This window comes from Thamnophis sirtalis, unplaced genomic scaffold, assembly GCF_051295495.1.
Source record: "Thamnophis sirtalis isolate CommonGarterSnake01/CBP01778 unplaced genomic scaffold, rThaSir2_p1.2 scaffold_3, whole genome shotgun sequence".
In the NCBI taxonomy this organism is placed as follows: Eukaryota; Metazoa; Chordata; class Lepidosauria; order Squamata; family Natricidae; genus Thamnophis; species Thamnophis sirtalis.
In genome coordinates this window covers 125,492,236-125,512,193 of record NW_028261383.1, presented here as the reverse complement: position 1 = coordinate 125,512,193, position 19,958 = coordinate 125,492,236, and the positions used below count along the sequence as shown (strand labels likewise).

General features: G+C 38.5%; 1 protein-coding gene across 6 annotated transcripts in view; it reads left to right on the top strand.

Moving 5' to 3' along the window:
* TMEM94 (transmembrane protein 94) overlaps positions 1–19,958 on the top strand; it is a 106,023-nt gene that overhangs the window by 10,144 nt on the left and 75,921 nt on the right. For 2 of the 6 annotated variants that reach the window (XM_087709955.1, XM_087709958.1), the window contains exons 2-3: positions 11,184–11,269; positions 11,991–12,121. The exons of 1 other annotated variant lie outside the window; for it this stretch is intronic. In XM_087709955.1, the coding sequence (XP_087566081.1) occupies positions 12,098–12,121 (24 nt within the window). In that variant the 5' untranslated portion in view covers positions 11,184–11,269; positions 11,991–12,097. Of the gene's footprint in view, positions 1–11,183; positions 11,270–11,990; positions 12,122–14,987; positions 15,059–19,958 lie in introns of all 6 variants that reach the window. 3 more of the 6 variants (XM_087709951.1, XM_087709952.1, XM_087709957.1) reach the window with 3 other exon arrangements.

Genomic DNA, 19,958 nt, shown 5'->3' with positions numbered 1-19,958 from the left:
TTGATATATAGAATAGCCCATTCCCCACCCCTTGGCATCACCATCCCAGCCCAATCATAAGTCTTTCAAGTGTCAGGTGTGAGATAACTTCAAAAGGCATCACGAAGATGGAATGTCGGTGCCGTTAGTCCAGGCGGGAAACACCCACGCATGCGCAGTCCGAACAGTCAATGAACTCCAGAACTTTCCTCCAGCACAATGAGTAACCCCTCCCAAATACCATGCCCCCCTCCCCGTTTCATGGCAGCTGAAGCGACAGCAAAGCAGAAGCTGACATAAGGTTAAACAGGCCATGCAAGAAGCTCTAAAAATGCTTCAGCCAACCAAAGATGACAACTAAGATCTTAACATGGAATGTCAATGGATTGAATTCCCCACAGAAGAGAAAGAAAATACTTCACTATCTCAAACAGTTTAAGAATGACATAATTTGTTTGCAAGAAACTCATATCAAATCAACTGATCAAAAATATCTGATTAACTCAAAACTTGGTCAACATTTTGTAGCTTCTGCTATGGAAAAGAAGAATGGTATAGTTGTATACTTAAGAAAAGACATGAAAGCTGAATTAATTGAAGCAGATCCCTTCGGAAGATATATCGCTTTAGACCTAATCCTAGAAGGGAAAAAGACATTACTTTTGGGAATTTATGCTCCTAATCAACAGCAAGATGGATTCTATAGAAATCTTCATGCCAAATTAGTACAGTGGGACTATAGGTCCTGCATACTATTGGGTGATTGGAATGGTGTGATAGACACTAAGAGAGATAAGAAGACTTCTCGCCCAAATACTAAGATGCGAGCAAAGCTACCCAAACCTTTTTTTTGACATGATGGACGACTTTGAACTGAGAGATATTTGGCGAGAAAGAAATGCAGAGGAATATGATTTCACTTTCTTCTCTGATAGACATCAATCCCTTTCAAGGATTGATTTTATACTAATCACTAATGATTTGCTTTCTAGGGTCAAGAAGACAAAGATTGCGGCTAGGGTCCTTTCGGACCATAACCCAGTTTGGATGGAGTTGGGAAGGGTAGTGCAGGCAAGAAGGTCTTGGAGATTGAATGAAAACTTATTTAGATATGAAAAGTATATTAATGATTGTAAAAAATTGTTATCTGAATATTTCGTTTTGAATATGAATAAGGGTACATCTATGGAATTCGTATGGGATGCAAGCAAAGCGTATATGAGAGGAGTGCTGATGAATATAAATAAAACACATAGATATAAACAAGGGTTAAAACGAACAGAATTGGAAGAGGAAATTAAGAGGAAAGAGTTGGAGTTAACAATGAATCCAGGCGATACAAAGGTTAAGGAAGCTATCACCATATTAAAATCTCAATTTGACATGTTGATCTCTGACCAGGTAGCCACTAATTTATTATATGCAAAACACAATACCTTTTGTAATGCAAACAAACCTGGCAGATGGTTAGCTTATCAGATTAGGAAAAAAAGGAAAACTCGAAATATATCTAAACTGATTTACAGAGGGAAGGAGGTGTTTCAACAGGAAGAGATTCAAAAGGTATTTCGGGAATTTTTTACAGAATTGTATAAAGGGGATAAATTTAATGGTCTAGATATAGACAAATATTTAGATAAAGAGAAAATACCTTCAGTTAGAGAAGAGCACAGACAAAAATTGAATCAACCAATAACCTCGGGGGAAATTTTGCAGGTAATTAAGCAATTAAAGTTAGGGAAAGCACCAGGTACAGATGGTTTGACAGCGGTTTACTATAAAAATTTACAGTTAGAAATGGTAGAACCTCATAGAGAATTATTTAATAAGATTCAAACGGAAGGTAAAGTGCCTCCATCTTGGAAGACAGCGTTTATATCTTTGGTACCCAAAGAAGATCAAGATACTACCCAACCAAAAAATTATAGACCTATCTCATTACTTAATGTAGATTATAAAATCTTTACTAAAATACTAGCAAATAGGTTAATGCTGGTTATTCAACAATTGATACACACTGACCAAACAGGTTTTATACAGGGGAGACAGATGAAAAGTAATGTCAGATTAATTATTAATGCATTAGAATATCTGGGAAAGAACAACCAGATCCCTGCTGCGTTTTTATTATTGGATGCTGAGAAGGCTTTTGATCGAGTTAATTGGCAATTTCTGTTGAAGATATTGCAAAAAATGCAGATAGGAGATAATTTTTTACAGTCAATTAAAGCAATATACCAACAGCAAACAGCACAAATTATAGTCAATGGAAGTTTAACAGACTCTTTCAAATTGGAAAAGGTACAAGACAGGGCTGTCCTTTGTCCCCGCTATTGTTTATTATAACTTTGGAAGTATTGTTGAATAAAATGCGGGGCTTGGATGGTCTAAAAGGGATCAAGATTAGGCAGCAAGAATACAGAGTGCGTGCCTTTGCGGATGATTTGATCATAATATTGGAACAACCGCAGGGATCCAGTAGGGTTTTAATGAATACGATTAATCAATATGGTCAAGTATCTGGTTTTAAAATAAATTTAGGAAAAACCAAAATATTAGCTATAAATATGAATACTAAACAAAAGGAAGAACTAGGAGGGATGCTAGGATGTGAGGTGGTCAAAAAAGTCAAATATCTTGGAGTCAATATTTTAACCTCAAACGGGAAATTATATAAGCATAATTATGAACCACTTTGGCATAGTATACAGATAGAGATGAAAAAATGGGAGAAATTGCACTTATCTTTGCTGGGTAGGATTGCGGCAGTGAAAATGAACATTTTTCCAAAATTTTTATTTCTCTTCCAAATGTTACCTATACTTAAAAAAGATGCGAATCTTTTAGAATGGCAGAAGGGTATCAACAAATTTGTATGGACAGGAAAGAAGCCGAGGGTAAAGATGAAAATAATGCAAGATGTACGGGAGAGAGGAGGCTTGAAATTACCTAACCTAAAATTATATTACGATGCAGTGGCGCTATCTGTAATTAGTGATTGGACTCATTTAACTAATGATAGAATATTGAATATCGAGGGACATGATCTGGTATATGGTTGGCATGCTTACCTGTTATTCAACAAAAAACTGGATAAGAAGTTTAAAAGTCATATTTTAAGAAATGCTTTACTGTGGGTCTGGAAAAAATACCAATATAAATTAAATGACAAAATACCCATGTGGGCAATTCCTAGACATACAATTGAAAATATGAACATAGCACAAAAACAGGATAGAACTACCTATAGACAGCTTCTCATTTTGGAAAGGGGGGTACTACAACTAAAATCTCTAGAGGTATTAAAAGAGGAGAAGGTAGTTCAAACATGGTTCCAGTATGGGCAATTACAGGCCAGGTGGAAAATAGATCAAAAAATAGATCAAGCTGAAGATAATTTGTTTAAACAAATAAGAGATCAAAGCTGAATGCATATAAAGAGGATATATAATGTATTAATACAGATGGATTCGGAAACAGAATTAGTTAAAGATTGTACGATAAAGTGGGCTCAAAATATTGAAGAACCAATAATGTTGGATACATGGGAAAGAATATGGGTAACAAATGTGAAATTCACACAAGCTCAAAATCTGAGAAAAAATTTTTATAAGATGTTCTATAGATGGCATTTAGATCCTAAAAAGCTGGCTTCTATGTATCCGAATGTACAGCCTAAATATTGGAGGTGTGGTTCTCTGGTTCCACCACAATATTGCGAAGCCCTTCTGCGCGGAGACATAAGCGCAAAGGTCTAATCCGCGCCGTCCGAATCGCTGAAGCGAAATCGACCTTAGCACGGAGACATAAGGGCGTAGGGCAAATCCGCGCCTTTCCATACTATCTATTAGCAAAATGCGACGCTAGTGTGGCGTCATCACGCAGGCGCAATCGCGCTAACATGTTGCAGCTGTCAACTGTCAAAGAATCGCGCGCGCGTTGCAACTGTCAAAGGATTCAAACCATCGCGCGCTGTCAAACCTTCGCGTGCACGTTGCAACTGTCAAAGCTGTCAAATGTCAAACCATCGCGTGCACGTTGCAACTGTCAAAGCTGTCAAATGGCAAACCATCGTGTGGAACTTTGCAACTGTCAAACCTTTCAACTGTCAAACCATCGCGCGCACATGCTGCAATTCAAACGGCTGTCAACTGTCAAAGCTGTCAACTGTCAAATGCTGAAAACGTTAAAGAGCAGCTACCCTCACAGGTACAGTTTGCAGTTCTAAACGCTCTGAAAGCTGTCAGGTTGCTGTTCTGAAGCTGTCAAGTGTCAACTGCTTAAAACTTTAAAACGCTGACACAATCTCAAGCTGTGCAAAACCTGTATAATTAACTGCACTGTGCCACTAAAAGTAATTCTCAATATTACTTTAATTTAAATTTAAAGTGGCATGGAGATGATAAAGTCACAAAAAGGCAAACCTCATTTACTCTATGAAGGCTATAGATACCGACAGGACAAATTAAATTTAGATAAGTCTTCTTCATGGAGGTGTATTAAAAAAGAGTGTGCAGGCAGACTTAAAATGAAGACAGATGGCACATTAGAAACATCTTCTGAACACATGCACGCTCCAGACAATGCCAAAAACGAAAGTGAGAAAGTAAAAGCTACTATACGCGAAAAAGCGGAAAACAGTGTCGAAAAACCACGCCAAATTATTCTCAGTAGCACAGCTGGAGTCTCACTAGAAGCAGCCCATCTTTTGCCATCCTTTTCAGCAAGCCAGCGTACTATACAGAGAAAATGGAAGAGGCCTGATGTCACCCATCCAAGACCACAATGTGTTCACGAAATTATTATTCCAGACTCCATGAAGGTGACAACACGTGCAGAAAATTTTCTTCTCTGGGATTCGGGTGAGCAAGACACTAATAGAATATTTATGTTCGGGACTGCAGCAAATTTAAAATTGCTGGAGGAATATCCACACTGGTTCATGGATGGAACATTTAAAGTAGCGCCTGAAATATTTCTCCAGGTATTTACCATTCATTCCTTAATTGACAATCGCTCAATACCACTAATATATGTTCTATTGAAAACAAAATCACGGGCTGACTATGAGAGGGGTTTCCGCAAAGTAATTGAACTGCAACCTTCTGTCACGCCTGTCAGCATTCTAATAGATTTTGAAATAGCAACTATGAATGCACTCACTAGTGTATTTCCAAATGCTACCATACTGGGCTGTCTGTTTCACATTGGTCAGTCCTTATGGCGTCGTATACTGACTTGACTTACTGACTTAATCTTCGTAAATGTCAACGACCATAAGGCAGTGACCGTTGCATTGTGAAGGCCAGGGGCAGGACGTCACGGATTACAGCACGCCATTGCTTCCGATTTAGGGCGGCTTGTTGGGCATCGGTTATCGAGAAATGGAGTGGTTGAAGATCGTGAGCCACTTGGGATATCCACGTTTTCTTTGGGGCATTTCGTGCGATTTTCCACCCATCCGGTTGCAGCGAGTTAATCGATCGGTAAGGTAATCGGCTATTGTCCATACGGCAAACGTGTCCAAACCATCTAAGTCGTTGTCTTCTTAGGTAAAGTTCGATTGTAGTTTGGTTTTTACACAGCTGCAATACCGTTTCGTTTTTCCATCGGTCCCGTAGAGTTATGTGCAGAATGTTGCGCAGGCATCTTAGCTGGAATCGTTCTAATAGGTTCAGGTCGCTTTTAAGTAAAGTCCACAATTCCGAGCCGTACAGTAAGATTGTGCGGATGGAAGCATTAAATATCCTCATCTTGGTCGCAATCGTCATGTCGTATACAACACGAAGGGTTAACCAATTTATATCGTGACGATGATAAATTTAAAATGTACTCAAAGATGCTGATTGGACTGAGTTTTGTTCCTCCAGAAGATGTTGGCTCTGCCTTTGATGAACTTAATGACACTAAACCTGACACTCTACAAAATATTTACGATTACTGGGAAGATAATTACATCGGCCGTTGGAGACGCAATCGAAGAGCAAATCCATTATTTCCCATCACGATGTGGAACATGCGAGAACGTGTTGCTCATGGCTTGCCACGAACCAATAATTCTATCGAGGGTTGGCATCACGCTTTCCAAACATCTGTATCATGCCACCATCTAACCATCTACACATTGCTTCATCATTTCCAGCAGGAGCAAGACATGACAGAACAAAACATCACACGAATTCAAAGCGGAATCACCAACAGTCAACCAGCCAGCAAATCTAAATATATACAACTTTCAAGACGTCTTGCTGCAATTCTGCCCACATATGCAGGGCGTGAATTTACAGATTATCTACATGCAATATCTAATAATATTGACTTCTAAATTAATTGATTTGTTGACATAATAATTTTGAGTAATTTAAAACTTAATTTATTTTATCTTATTTACTGACATAATATGCTTCTACTGTTGACTTTTTGTCTTAGTGACATAATAAGCTTATAGTTCTGACTTTTTATCTTATTTACTGACATAATAAACTGATTTATTGATTCTGTATATTTACTGACATAATATGCTTCTACTGCTGACTTGCTGACTGTTTATCTTATTTACTGACATAATAAACTGATTTATTGATTCTGTAATCGATATCTTTATTCCATTTGATGCAACAAAATAAACTTTTAGTACTACATTTTACTGTCTGTAATTGATATCTTTATTCCCTAATCCTAAACCTAATCCTAAACCTAATCCTAAACCTAAACCCCTAAACCTAATCCTAATCCTAAACCTAAACCCCTAATCCTAACCCTAAACCTAACCCTAAACCTAATCCTAAACCTAACCCTAACCCTAAACCTAACCCTAAACCTAATCCTAACCCTAACCCTAAACCTAACCCTACACCTAACCCTAAACCTAATCCTAAACCTAATCCTAACCCTAAACCTAACCCTAATCCTAACCCTAAACCTAAACCTAAACCTAAACCCCTAAACCTAATCCTAAACCTAATCCTAAACCTAAACCCCTAAACCTAAACCCCTAAACCTAATCCTAAACCTAATCCTAAACCTAAACCCCTAAACCTAATCCTAAACCTAATCCTAAACCTAAACCCCTAATCCTAACCCTAAACCTAACCCTAACCCTAACCCTAAACCTAACCCTAATCCTAAACATAATCCTAAACCTAATCCTAAACCTAACCGTAAACCCCTAAACCTAATTTATTTAGTGACATAATAAACTTAATAATAAATAATAATAAATAAATAATAAATAATAATAAAACTAGTCCTAAACCCTAAACAAAACCCCTAAACCTAACTTATTTAGTGACATAATAAACTTAATAATAAATAATAAATAAATAAATAATAAATAATAATAAAACTAGTCAACAAAACTGATCGATTTGATGCAACAAAATAAACTTTTATTTACATTTCACTGTTTCAAAACATTCAAAAGCTGCATTTTACATTTAAAACATTTAAAAAATACTGCGGTTAAAACAAACGTTAAGTTTAAATAGCATTCAAAAGCTGCAATTTACATTTTTACAATCACTTTTTCGCGCGCTTAAAACAAACGTTAATTCAAAGCATTCACTTTTTCGTGCGCTTAAAACAAACTCAAAGCATTAAACAAACATTAATTCACACTTTTTCGCGCGCTTAAAAGAAACTCAAAGCATTAAACAAACGTTAATTCAAAGCATTCACTTTTTCGTGCTGCCGTCGTCGCGCTGATATCGACGCGGTAATGTGGGCGCGCTAATGACGAAGCATACTTGTCGATGCGTATTTGTCGGCGCTCTTTTGCCTAGCGCGGTTTTGTCGTGCCACGGGTTCTCTCGATGCTACATATTATATATGGTGGACCTGCCAAAAGGTTAAGGCATTCTGGATAAAAATATGGTGGATTATGCAAAATATCTTTAAAAGAAGGATAAAGTTTAATCCTCAGTTATTCTTACTAGGTATATGTACTGACTTTACAGTGGTAGAGACTAACTTGATTCTGCACCTAATAACGGCAGCAAGACTGTTGGCGCAATACTGGAAGAAGGAAGACTTGCCTACAACTCAAGAATGGACATTGAAAGTTACAAACTTAGCCGAGATGGCTAAAATATCGGCATATCTTAAAGATCACTCAAATGAGAGATATAAACGAGACTGGAAAAAATGGATTGACTATATACAAAATAAATACGGGACCAAGAAATTCCAGTTAGCCTATGCTTAAGATCAGAAATGACTTAAATTGTTTAAAGTTAGCTTAGCAAGAAGAAGCTAAGGTCAAGGTAGAATGTCATTAATTTCTTTATTTCTTTTTTCTCAATAGATTTTAGACTGTTTGTTAAAAATCCATACCGTGTACGGGTTCTGGGACGTCGGGGGTGGGGGTGGAGGGAGGGAACATTAGGCTAGACAAGAATTTGGTGGTAAACTAGAACTATTTTGACACACAAAGATTGTACTTCGATGTCTTACTGATTGAGGAATGATGAAATGTTTGTTTTAAAAGAAATAAAACTTTTGAACTACAAAAAAAAAATAGTGTTCGGTCAGATTCGTAGTTACTAGCCCTCCAGCGTCGCTCTAGGCGTCTCTTTTGGCGCTTCATCTCCCGGAGTTCCTCGGTGAACCAAGGTGCCCTCCTGGATCTACTGCCGTGGAGAGGCCGCAAAGGCGCAATCCGATCCAGAGCCTCAGCCACTGCAACATTCCAGGCCGCGGCTAAGGCCTCTGTCGGGTTGTGGGCAAGGAAGTCAGGTATCCCTCCAAGCTCCTTCTGAAATCCTTCCGGATCCATCAGACGCCTGGGGCGGAACCACTTAATCAGCTCCACCTCCCTGCAATGGGGGAGTAGCATCCCAAAGTCAAGCCTCAGCAGGAAGTGATCTGACCATGACAAGGGTGAGATCTCTATTCCCCTTAATTCAAGATCACATCTCCACTGCCCCGAGAGAAATGCAAGGTCGAGTGTGTGTCCCGCTCTGTGAGTTGGACCCTGGACTACTTGGGTCAAGTCCATGGTTGTCATGGAAGCCATGAACTCCTGCGCTCCATCAGAGTGTTCGCCCAGGGATGGCAGGTTAAAGTCCCTCAGTACCATCAGTTTGGGGAACTCCACCACCAACCCGGCTACCGCCTCTAGGAGTGCAGGCAGGGCTGTTGTGACGCAGCTGGGAGGTAGGTACATCAAAAACAAGCCCAATTGAACCCCTAGGTCCAACTTCAGGAGAAGAGACTCACACCCCACAATCTCTGGGGCAGGGATCCTGCGAGGAGCTAACGACCTTCGGATAATAATTGCCACTCCCCCACCCCTTCCCTTGGTGTCGCATTTGGTGTAGCATCTGGAACCCATCTAGGCACATTTCCGAGAGGGGGACTCCTCCCTCTTGGCCCAGCCAGGTTTCAGTTATACATACCAGGTCTGCCTCCCCGTCTAAAATTAAGTCCCGGACGAGGAGAGCTTTATTTACTACAGACCTGGCATTTAGCAACAGCAACCTGAGACCAGGGCCCTGATCTCCTCTGCCACCAGGCCCTTGAGTTGAGCCAGTGGGGCCGGAACAAGGAATCGCTGTAAGGTAGCGAGTCCTTCCCCGATAACGGCCAGCCCTACAGCTCCCGTCATATCTGCCCCTCCCAGTCGTAACTGAAATGCTCCGACCCTCCCTCGTTCGCCATAGACCCCCACCCATCTCCCATGGCCCCCATTCTTCCCGACAGGCTGCGCTCATCATTCATACCAGGACGGGGGGCGAATCTGGGCCGCCATCCACTTCTGCATCTGCACTCAGTGGAGGGGGCCTCAGGTCGCCCACCCGATCCTATCATACACAACACACAGCCACTCTCCTCATACACCCCCACAACAATAGTTAAAATACAGAGTAATAATATAAAAAATTAATCAAATTTAAAAGTTAAAAGTGGGAACACGCTCTCACCCATTCATACAAACATTCCCTCAACAAGCAAGATAAGCGCAATTCTTGACCCGCAAAAGCGGTTGGCGCAAATTTAAAATAGGTGAAGTTGGTAAGAATTTGAGAGAGGGAAGCTCCACGCTATTAATCTTCTTCCCTGCGGAGTCCAGAAAAGTACATGAAGTCTGAGAGTCTAAAATGGCTGAGGGGGTTGACGCCAGTTGGGGGGGGGAGCAGGCTTTCTGTCCACGTTCTCCTCGTCCCATCCTCTCCTACGAAGGTTGTATAACACGGGATCAAACGTAGAACTATCAGCGTGGCCAAAGGTCTCCATGGCTGCAGCAACAGTTAGAATGATAAGCAGAAAAATCCCTAAGGACGAAGGCGGGGGCGGCCAGAGGGCGAGGGCGACCGGAGAATACTTTGATTGATGCTATGCTGCAAGAACCATAATGAACATACGATATGTTTTTCACATGGATGGCCATTTTGAACACTGGACAGCATGAAGCCATCTGAATATAACAAAAAGAATTACTAGGGGATACAGCAAGCTCCTTCTTTGTTAAGGACAAAGAAAAATGCATAATGATATTATAAATTCTTATAAATAAATAAATTCTGCAACTTTTAAGACACTGCAGAGATCAATATTTATTTACAGTATTTATTTTATTAATTTATTCTGCTTTTATGTAATTTGTTTGTTAGAGGGTCTGCCCACAATGAATTCTGGTTAGCAGCGTTCCATTTTCATCCTACTATTGAGATCACGTATGGACATTCTTGAATAATGCATATTAACTTTGTCCCTTTTAGCTCTCTAGATATGCTCCTTTTTCAGCAGTGATAACAATATTGATATTGATAGGATTTTCAGTGGAAGAAGTACATGTCTCCATTGTAAGTCATTTATTATTGATAGTATTAAAATATTTTCCTAGATACTTTATTAGATAGCAAAGTAGAAAGAACTTAAATGCATTATTTCACCTAACTATATAGAGTAATGCAAAGCACTATGAAGCAGTAAGTGCTATTGCTATTGTTATTACTTGAACTGTAGCTATTTGCAGGACGTAATATCTGTAACTATACTGGGGTATATATACAGAATTAAACTTTTTTAAAAAGCTTAGGGTTAATTTTACATACCAAGGCAAAAGAATTCTATCATGCTTTAGCGTCTAATACAGTGGTTGGTTGCAGGCGGTACGCCCTGGTACGGGTGTACCAGAGCCTGCCCGGACCACTGGGCACTCTTATCTGTCCTTTAAAGTTCCTTATGTATCCTTTAAACCTTAGGTGCTTCCACGCACGCGCATAGCGCATACAACACCTGTGTGACACTCTGCTGAGCAGCTGGAGCGTCGTGGAGGCGTTGCTGGAAGGTACGACACAGGCGTGTGCCTCACGCATTCATGTGGAGGATGCCGGGCCCTGTTGCAACCATATCGGTTGCAACAGGATCCAGAACCCACCACTGGTCTTATATATAGGCTAAGGTGCAGATTACGACTAGACCTTGATCCACAGGTGTAAAAATGCAAATTGGGAGAGGAAGCTTCCCAGCTAGACACTGATAGTCCAAATCATGCTTAAAATATGGCATGTTGATGATCTTCTGGCCCCCTTTTTTTAGAACCTGAGGTCTAGCTAATGATACCTCAGATTTAACAAACAAGGTTTAGGTCTGTTTTCAAAAGAAAAAAGAAAGATTTGTTCCTGCAGAGATTATTTGTGCAGAGACTTGGGTTAGAGATTTAAAATAAAAGATAAAACAAATGACCATTAATGATAGCCAGCTCTATCCTATCTGGCATTTAAAACCTGCTATTCTTCCTGCACCTGATGAAATCTGGCTTCTTGTTCTGAGGCAGAATTTGGCAGTTTTCCTAGATATATCAAGAAAATCTTCAAGGTGTTCATCATATTATGCTGTTTTTTTAACCATTTAACCGATGGCTTTAGAAAATGCAGTTAAGAGCTGAAAAAATACAATCAGAGTGATATTTTTCTTTCAGACTATCGGTTTGATCTTAAATTGTGTAAAGTATTTTCCTTAAAGGTGCAAAAGAAAAATAAAGATTCTTACCCTATTTGTTTCCTCAGACGGTGTCACGAGCATCCATTAGCTGACCACATACTTTATTTGGAAGAGGACCTCTCTTAGAGTGGTTCCTGTGGTTTTCGGGGTATGTACAGTGCCCCGAGTAACCATGGACTCCAAGGAGAAGCATCAGGTAGGTTTTCTGATCATGCTTATCTACTGTAGGATGACATCTAATGCTGGTTTAGCTTCAGTACTTGTTTCATTAGAATTTAGGCACATCAAGTGTGACATAGTAACTTTGGAGGATAAAATAAAGGCATATAATTAGTATCTACACACAGTTAAAACTCTTCTGCTTATTTCATTGTAACGTTCCATTGAGGAAAATAGCGTATCATAGAGGGCAACAATTTTTGAATCAATGTACCTCAAATAGGCTGAGAAAAGTGCCCCAAATCTAGAAAAAAACTGTTCTCATCGGATTGAAATTTGACAAATTTGGCTCTTTCATTGCTGCCACACTGCTGCATTGCTGTGGCCAACCATGGACATCATTTCCAATGCTTTCTACCAGCTTCCTACAAGGAAAGTCAATGGAGAAGCTGACAGGAAGTTGGAAATTGCTCCCGCTACCATTGCTTTAAGGAAATATCTCTAAACCGATGACTCAATACCTCATGGGTTGTCTAGTTAAGTAATAAAATGCTTCTGAGCTTTTGATCTACCATAATTTTGTTGTGCAACTCCAAAATCCACTTCTATTTTCTCTTTCTAATCTCTGCATTTTTAATTTCTAATTTAATATGGAAAAACCACCTTTTTGTTACTACTACTCTTAAAATATATGGAATAGACATCTCTTGAGCAGTCTTGTGCATTTTTCCACTGACCTATCCTTATATTTTGACCTCTACTGGTTTACTTGTGATTAATTGGATGTATTTTAAGTAGATTTTAGTGGGCAAAGAGTTGAGTAATTAGGCGCTTTTCATCATTTTAGTTTCCATTTAAGAGAATCTGGAAAATGAATGAAGTTCACTAAGGTGGCAGAATCATGTACAACCTAAAACAAGATAATCCTCATTTAGTGACTGAGTCATTTAGTGACTGAGTAATCTGGATGACCATAAAATGGCATCAAAGCTATATGGAAAACTCTTTAATTTTAATCTATATTTTTGCCTCCTGGAACTGGTAGCCCTAACCAGAAATAAGCTTTTAAGGTCAGGCAAAGGGAAGCTGGGGATATATATATATCAGAAATAAGCTTAGTTGTAAATTCAGTTTCCATGGCTGTTTAATCTGCATCCTTCTCCAAATTAATTTGCTCAGAATGCTGATAGGAAGGAAGAGCTATGAAACTGTTCCTACTTGAAATTGATATTACTACATTCCCTGTCTTAAACCAATCTGGCAGTTTATAAAACCGATCGTATGATTGACTGATATTGTGTTGTAGACTTCAATTTCAAGGCTTGCTGTTGCAAGAGTCAGCTAAAGGCACTTCCTATGAATGATAGCAACGTCTTACTGACAGGACAAATTGGATCTAATTTTTCATTGGACCTATCAGGAAAGTCTTCATTTGCCCCCACTCAGCCCACTTCAATTCTCAGTTAAATTGGAATAGCAATAGCAGTAGACTTATATACCGCTTCATAGGGCTTTCAGCCCTCTCTAAGCGGTTTACAGAGAGTCAGCATATTGCCCCCAACAATCTGGGTCCTCATTTTACCCACCTCGGAAGGATGGAAGGCTGAGTCAACCCTGAGCCGGTGAGATTTGAACCGCTGAACTGCTGATCTAGCAGTAGCCTGCAGTGCTGCATTTAACCACTGCGCCACCTCGGCTGGAAATAGAACTGCTAACATGTTTGAGCATCCTGCCGTTTTGTTGTTTCTTTATTTAATGAAAAGTTTGTCTGCAGTTGCTGTCTGGCAATATGAGATACTGCCTCAAGACAATTGGGGAAAGAGAGACAAGAATAAAAATTACAATCTTGTCACTAACACTTCCCTCAGTGTGAATCACAAGCAATGTTGAGATATCTTTGTTGGATCAAAAGAGGATGTAATTCCAACAGTGGTGTATTCTTGTCTCCTGTCTTCAGAGAGGTGGCTAGGTAGGTTGAGGATGGGTACAGGAAGGAGGAAAGAAAAAAATGTGATGGGCAAAAGGAAGTATGGCAGAAAGACAGGTGGATTTTTATTGGTAGCCATCAACATGCCTGGTTGCTTAGGAACCATTTGAAGTTATGACAGCAAAAAGTACTCATGACCCAGTTTTGAAGTTCTAACAATCATCCCTACCAGTCATTTGAACATATTTTGGGTTCTTAGCAACTGCCCTGTATTTATGCCAATTTGCAGCATCCCCTAGTTACATGATTTACAAAGTTTTTGCCAAAAACTGACATTTATTTCTGACTAGCTGATAATCTGGTGTTGTCCGGGTATTTATTTATAGGAGGGAAAATCTACAGATCTAACGTAATTTCTAAAGTTGGATTATCCCCCTTCCCAGAGGGCTCCTTGTGGAGTACTGTGAAGCTCTTACTATGGCAACTCCACTGTGCTGTACAGTAGAAGCCATTTTACGGCAGTACAGCAGAAGCCATTTTAAGGCACAACAGGCTGTATCTTAACAGAACACACACACTGTGGGGTGTTAGGTGTGTCTTACTCCCACAGTATTTGTTTCCATAGAATAAGTCATCTGTATATCAAGTTTGGTTGAAATTGCTGGAGGCGTTCCAGAGTTATGCTGGATCTCTCTCTCCCCCCCCCCTCTCTCTCTCACACACACACACACACTGAAAACACTCCAATAATGGACAGATTGTTGTAATATTATTGTTGTAAGTCTAGGACTGTGCTGGGAAAAAGAGATTGGAAATTTGCAGCCATTTTCTGCTTCCAGGCTCCAAATCTCAATTCAAGAGGCAGGTAGATGGGTTGTTGAGAACTCTGAGGTCAAGATGATAAGAATATGTGCCAATTCTGTTTGTAATAAATGCATCCTCATCCATGACATGATCAGCCTTAATTTGATCGTAGGTGAGAGGTCACACCTGCATGGCCTGAGTGAGCGAAGGTGGGGAAATTCTCCTGTCTCACTGGAGTTTCAGGTATTGGATCAATCTGATGAATATAATGTTGAGAGAGGCTGTATAAAAAATAAGGTAATAGCTTTTACAGGTAGTCCTTGTTTTAAAACAGTTTGTTTAGTGACTATTCAAAGTACAGTGCCAGTGAAAAAAGTCACTTATGACCGTTTAGCACAATTATGACCATTGCAGCATCCCCATGATCCCATGTGATCAAAATTCAGATACTTGGCTACTGGTTCATGTTTTCTGACTGTTGCTGTATCCCAAGATCATGTGATGCTTTGCTTCTGACAAGCAAAGTCAATGGGGAAGCCAGATTCACTTAACAACCAGGGTACTGACTTATCAACTATAGCGATTCACTTAACAACTGAGGCGGGAAAAGTTGTAAAATGGGGCAAAACTCACTTAAAAAATGTCTCACTGAATCACAGAAATTTTGGATTCAATTGTGGCCATAAGTGGAGGACTACCTGCATTTTAGTAACAAATTGATTTGGTTATCACAAGCCCATTCATGCATCTCTCCCTGGGATGTTTTGCCCTTCAGATGAACTCAGAATTTGTACCTGATGTGGCTCTCCATTATATTATTAGATATATGCATAAGTCACAGTTGCATGATTTTTCATTTGAGGCCAGGAATGTATGCTTTCTTCCTGAGTCATAGATGCATGTGCTATTGAATTATGCATATCTTTTGTTCTAACTGAGTAGCCCCAGGAGCCACATTCCAATGAAGCTAACAAAGCTAACCAAAAAATGGTTCAGTGACCAACTTTAATACTGATCAGTAGGAGACATAATTACTGCTCCTTGAAGAAATGTTTTTATGAGTTCAGTCATGTGGTGCATGTTTCTGTTTGTAAATTGATTGATATGGAAGTACATTTTTTTTTTGCATAATATGAGGCGAATCTGTTCAGGGACCAACCACATATGTACTCACTCCAGTTATTGATGGCAATTTTCATTAGCAACTATACTTTCCCAACAAGTGGCATTTCTGAATGACGAATGTCTCTTGATAAGCATTCAGAGTGCAGACACTTTCAGATTGTGCTAGGAATAAGATTCCCCCTGGGCATTACAGGAGCTTCTTTGCTGCATAAATTATGAAAATATTTTGTATAATTGCTTTTAGCGTGTCTCAATTTGTTTAACATTACTTAATCATAATGTGACTAATAGCTATACATCTTCATAGGTATCAATCATGGTTCTTCGTTCATTCAATTATTTTAAAATCCTGGCTAATGAACACTGTATGACTGTATTTACCACTGACTAGTGAACCAGTTAGCAGAATGCTGTTTTCCTATTTCATCTTTGCCACCATGCTGTCATACTTCTGCTGCCTTAAATACAGGCAAGCTGCTTGTTGCTTTTTCTACTCTTGTTGTGTAATATGCCATCTGATCTTCTTCGTCTCTTTCCTTTTCTTCAAGCTGAAAAACATCATTTTCCCTTTTTCTTTTCTTTTTTTTAAAAAAAATACAAATTTTAAAATACAAATCTGGGGGAAATCAGCGGAAAAGAAATAAGCACAGCAGAAAGAAAATAGAAAATAAATATACAGTTTAAAACTGAATAAAAATTTTAAAGTAATATATTAGATCCGCGCTACAATAAAAACAATCAAGATCATTATTAAAATCAAGTCAGTAATTAACAAAGGCAGCCAGTGTAATGAGACTTATAAGTCAAAATAAATGAAGAAGAAGTAAAATGTTCTACGTTTCTATCTTTTTTTGAGCAATGTTTTTGTTAACTTTCAGCAAAATGTAAAATTCAAAAAGGAAAAGAAAAAGTTTTTAGGGGAAAAAAGAGATTAAAGAAAAACCAGGAGCGTAAAAAAAGAAAGGAAAAAAAGGAAAAAAAGAGAAGAAATTCCAACTTTATTTGGTACAGATATAAAATATATGAATCTCTTATTTAAAAATCAACAATATATAGTATTTTTATAATTATAAACAATTCTATGGTCAAATCCAAAAATTAAATGTTTTTTAGTTTCTAGCAAGAAGTCCAAGTTGATTTTCAAGCAAAAACAATGTTAGACAAAGAATCAACCTAGTCAGTTTAATTATCTTAGCCAATTCCATTAGCTTCACCATTCATTCTTCCATTGTAGGAATTTGTAAATCTTTCCATCTTTGTGCATACAAAAGTCTTGCTTCTAAGATCCTATAGAGAAAAAAAATCCCATGTTTTCTTTCAGTCTGTTTATCAATTAAATCTAAAGGGGGAAAAAATGCTCTGTCCTTCCATCAAGTCATGCAGGACTTATCAATTAAAGCCTTAAGTTAAGAGAAACCTAAACTTTCAATTCTATAAAAGTCTATATCCAAAGTTATAGCCTATGAATGGTTTCAAAGGTGAATTAAATTTTAAATCAGATTTATTTTTTAAATATGAAATTATTATTGATATTAATTCATATTCTCACAGTGTAGTTTACATTTGTTTTAAGAGGAAATTCTATGTGAATGCCAGTAAGACACATAAATATCATGGTAACTGCTATCATACAGTATACAGAGCTATCTCCAGATATTTTGTAGAAATATTAAGTTTGCTGATTAACAAAAAAATACCTGACAGGAAAGAAAATATTTAAAATTTGTTTCATTCTTGAATAATATTTCAGACATTGCCATCAAGTATGAATTGATGAAAGATGAACCAAATGTGCAAAAAAATATTTAAGTTAGTGGACCAGAGGAATGCCGTCAATATAATTTACTTGGACTTCAGTAAGGCATTTGATAAGGTAGACCATAACCTACTACTAGATAAAGTAGAAGAATGTGGGTTAGACAGCATCACCACCAGATGGATTCGTGACTGGCTGACCATCTGCACTCAACGTGTAGTCCTCAATGGATCTGCATCTACATGGAGGGAAGTATGCAGTGGAGTACCCCAAGGCTCTGTTTTAGGCCCAGTACTCTTCAACATCTTCATCAATGATTTGGATGAGAGAATAAATGGGGAACTCATCAAATTTGCACATGACACCAAGCTGGCAGGAATAGCCAACACTCAAGAAGATTGGCTTAAGATACAGAAGGATCTTGACAAACTTGAACATTGGGCACTATCTAATAAAATGAAATTCAATGGTGAAAAGAGTAAGGTTCTACATTTAGGCAAGAAAAACAAAACACACAGGTACAGTATAGCTTGCTCAATAGTAGTAACTGTGAGAGGGATCTTGGAGTCCTAGTGGACAACCATTTAAATATGAGCCAGCAGTGTGCAGCAGCTGCCAAAAAGCCAACACAGTTCTAGGCTACATAAACAGGGATAGAATCAAGATCACGTGAAGTGTTAATACCACTTTATAATGACTTGGTAAGGCCACACTTGGAATACTGCATTCAATTCTGGTCGCCATGATGTAAAAAAGATGTAGAGACTCTAGAATACATGCAGAGAAGAGCAACAAAGATGATTAGGGGACTGGAGACTAAAGAATGAAGAACAGTTTCAGGAACTGAGTATGTCTAGTTTAATGAAAAGAAGGACTAGGGGAGACATGATAGCAGTGTTTCAATATCTCAGGGGTTGCCACAGAGAAGATGGAGTCAAACTATTCTCCAAGGCACCTGAGGGTAGAACAAGAAGCAATGGGTGGAAACTAATCAAGGAGAGAAGCAACTTAGAATTGAGGAGAAATTTGAAGAGAAGATGTTGGATAGCCATTTGTCTGAAACGGTATAGGGTTTCCTGCCTAGGCAGGGGATTGGACTAGAAGACCTCCAAGTCTGCTATTGTATTGTAAGTTTTGTTTTATTCTATAATAAATCACGTTTCAGACATTGCCACCAAATCAGGGGTAGTATTCAGCAGGTTCTGACCAGTCCTGCAGAACTGGTAGCTGAAATTTTAAATAGTTTGGAGAATCGATAAATATGACTGGCCCCACCTCCACCTATTCTCTGACTCCCGAGTCCCAGCTGATCTGGAGGAAATGGGGCTTTTACAGTATCTTTCCCCTGGAGTTGGGTGGAAATGGAGATTTTACAGTAGCCTTCCCCTGTAATGCCCACTAAGCCACTAAGCCATGCCCACAGAACCGGTAGTGAAAAAATTTCAATCCCACCACTACGCCAAATATAATGTTTTATTGGAATCTGAAAGTGTGATCTAACTGGATTACTGTATTTCCAAATGTTTTCAGAAAATAGATTATATTTTTATCGACTAACTAAAACTAACTTTGCAACCAACCCTCATATTTATGACCTTTGCAGATCTATAAAGCAAAGGAAAGCTGAAGTAAGGTTATGAGCACAGTTGTGATTTCACTTAGCAACTCCTCTTTACTGACCAAGTTGCCGATCCCAGTTATGATTGCTAAATGAAGTCTACCTGAATCTGTTCTGACAATCAGCACAGGAGTAACATACAAGTGCTAAAATATTTCGACTCAGAATCAAGATAAATGTATAATTATCTTCCTTTGATATTCCCATTGTTGTATATTGATTGCCCTATTTAGATTATGCAAATATTTAATCAGTCTAACCAGTTTCTGAGACATATTTTGAGTTGTCAATAAGATTGATTTTTTCTAATTCAATCAAGCCTCTAAATCCTTGTTTTTATAATTCTGTTTGGACTATGCTACTCATTTGAAGATATTGAAATTAGTTAGGTGGTGCTTATGATTTTCATGAAAGAATCTTAAAAAATAAACTTTCATTTTTGTTTTATTACGGGTTATGTTTTACAAACTAGATGTGTTACTGTCTCTCTGATTCATTTTTTTATGACAAATGTTTAATATTGAAGTGATCCAATACTTTTTATAGGGTTTATTGTATAATCTCTTCCAAATTATGCATTTCTGTTGTTATTCAGCCAAAAATATTTATGCAAACCATCTGTGATTCAGTAGCCTTTAGTAAAA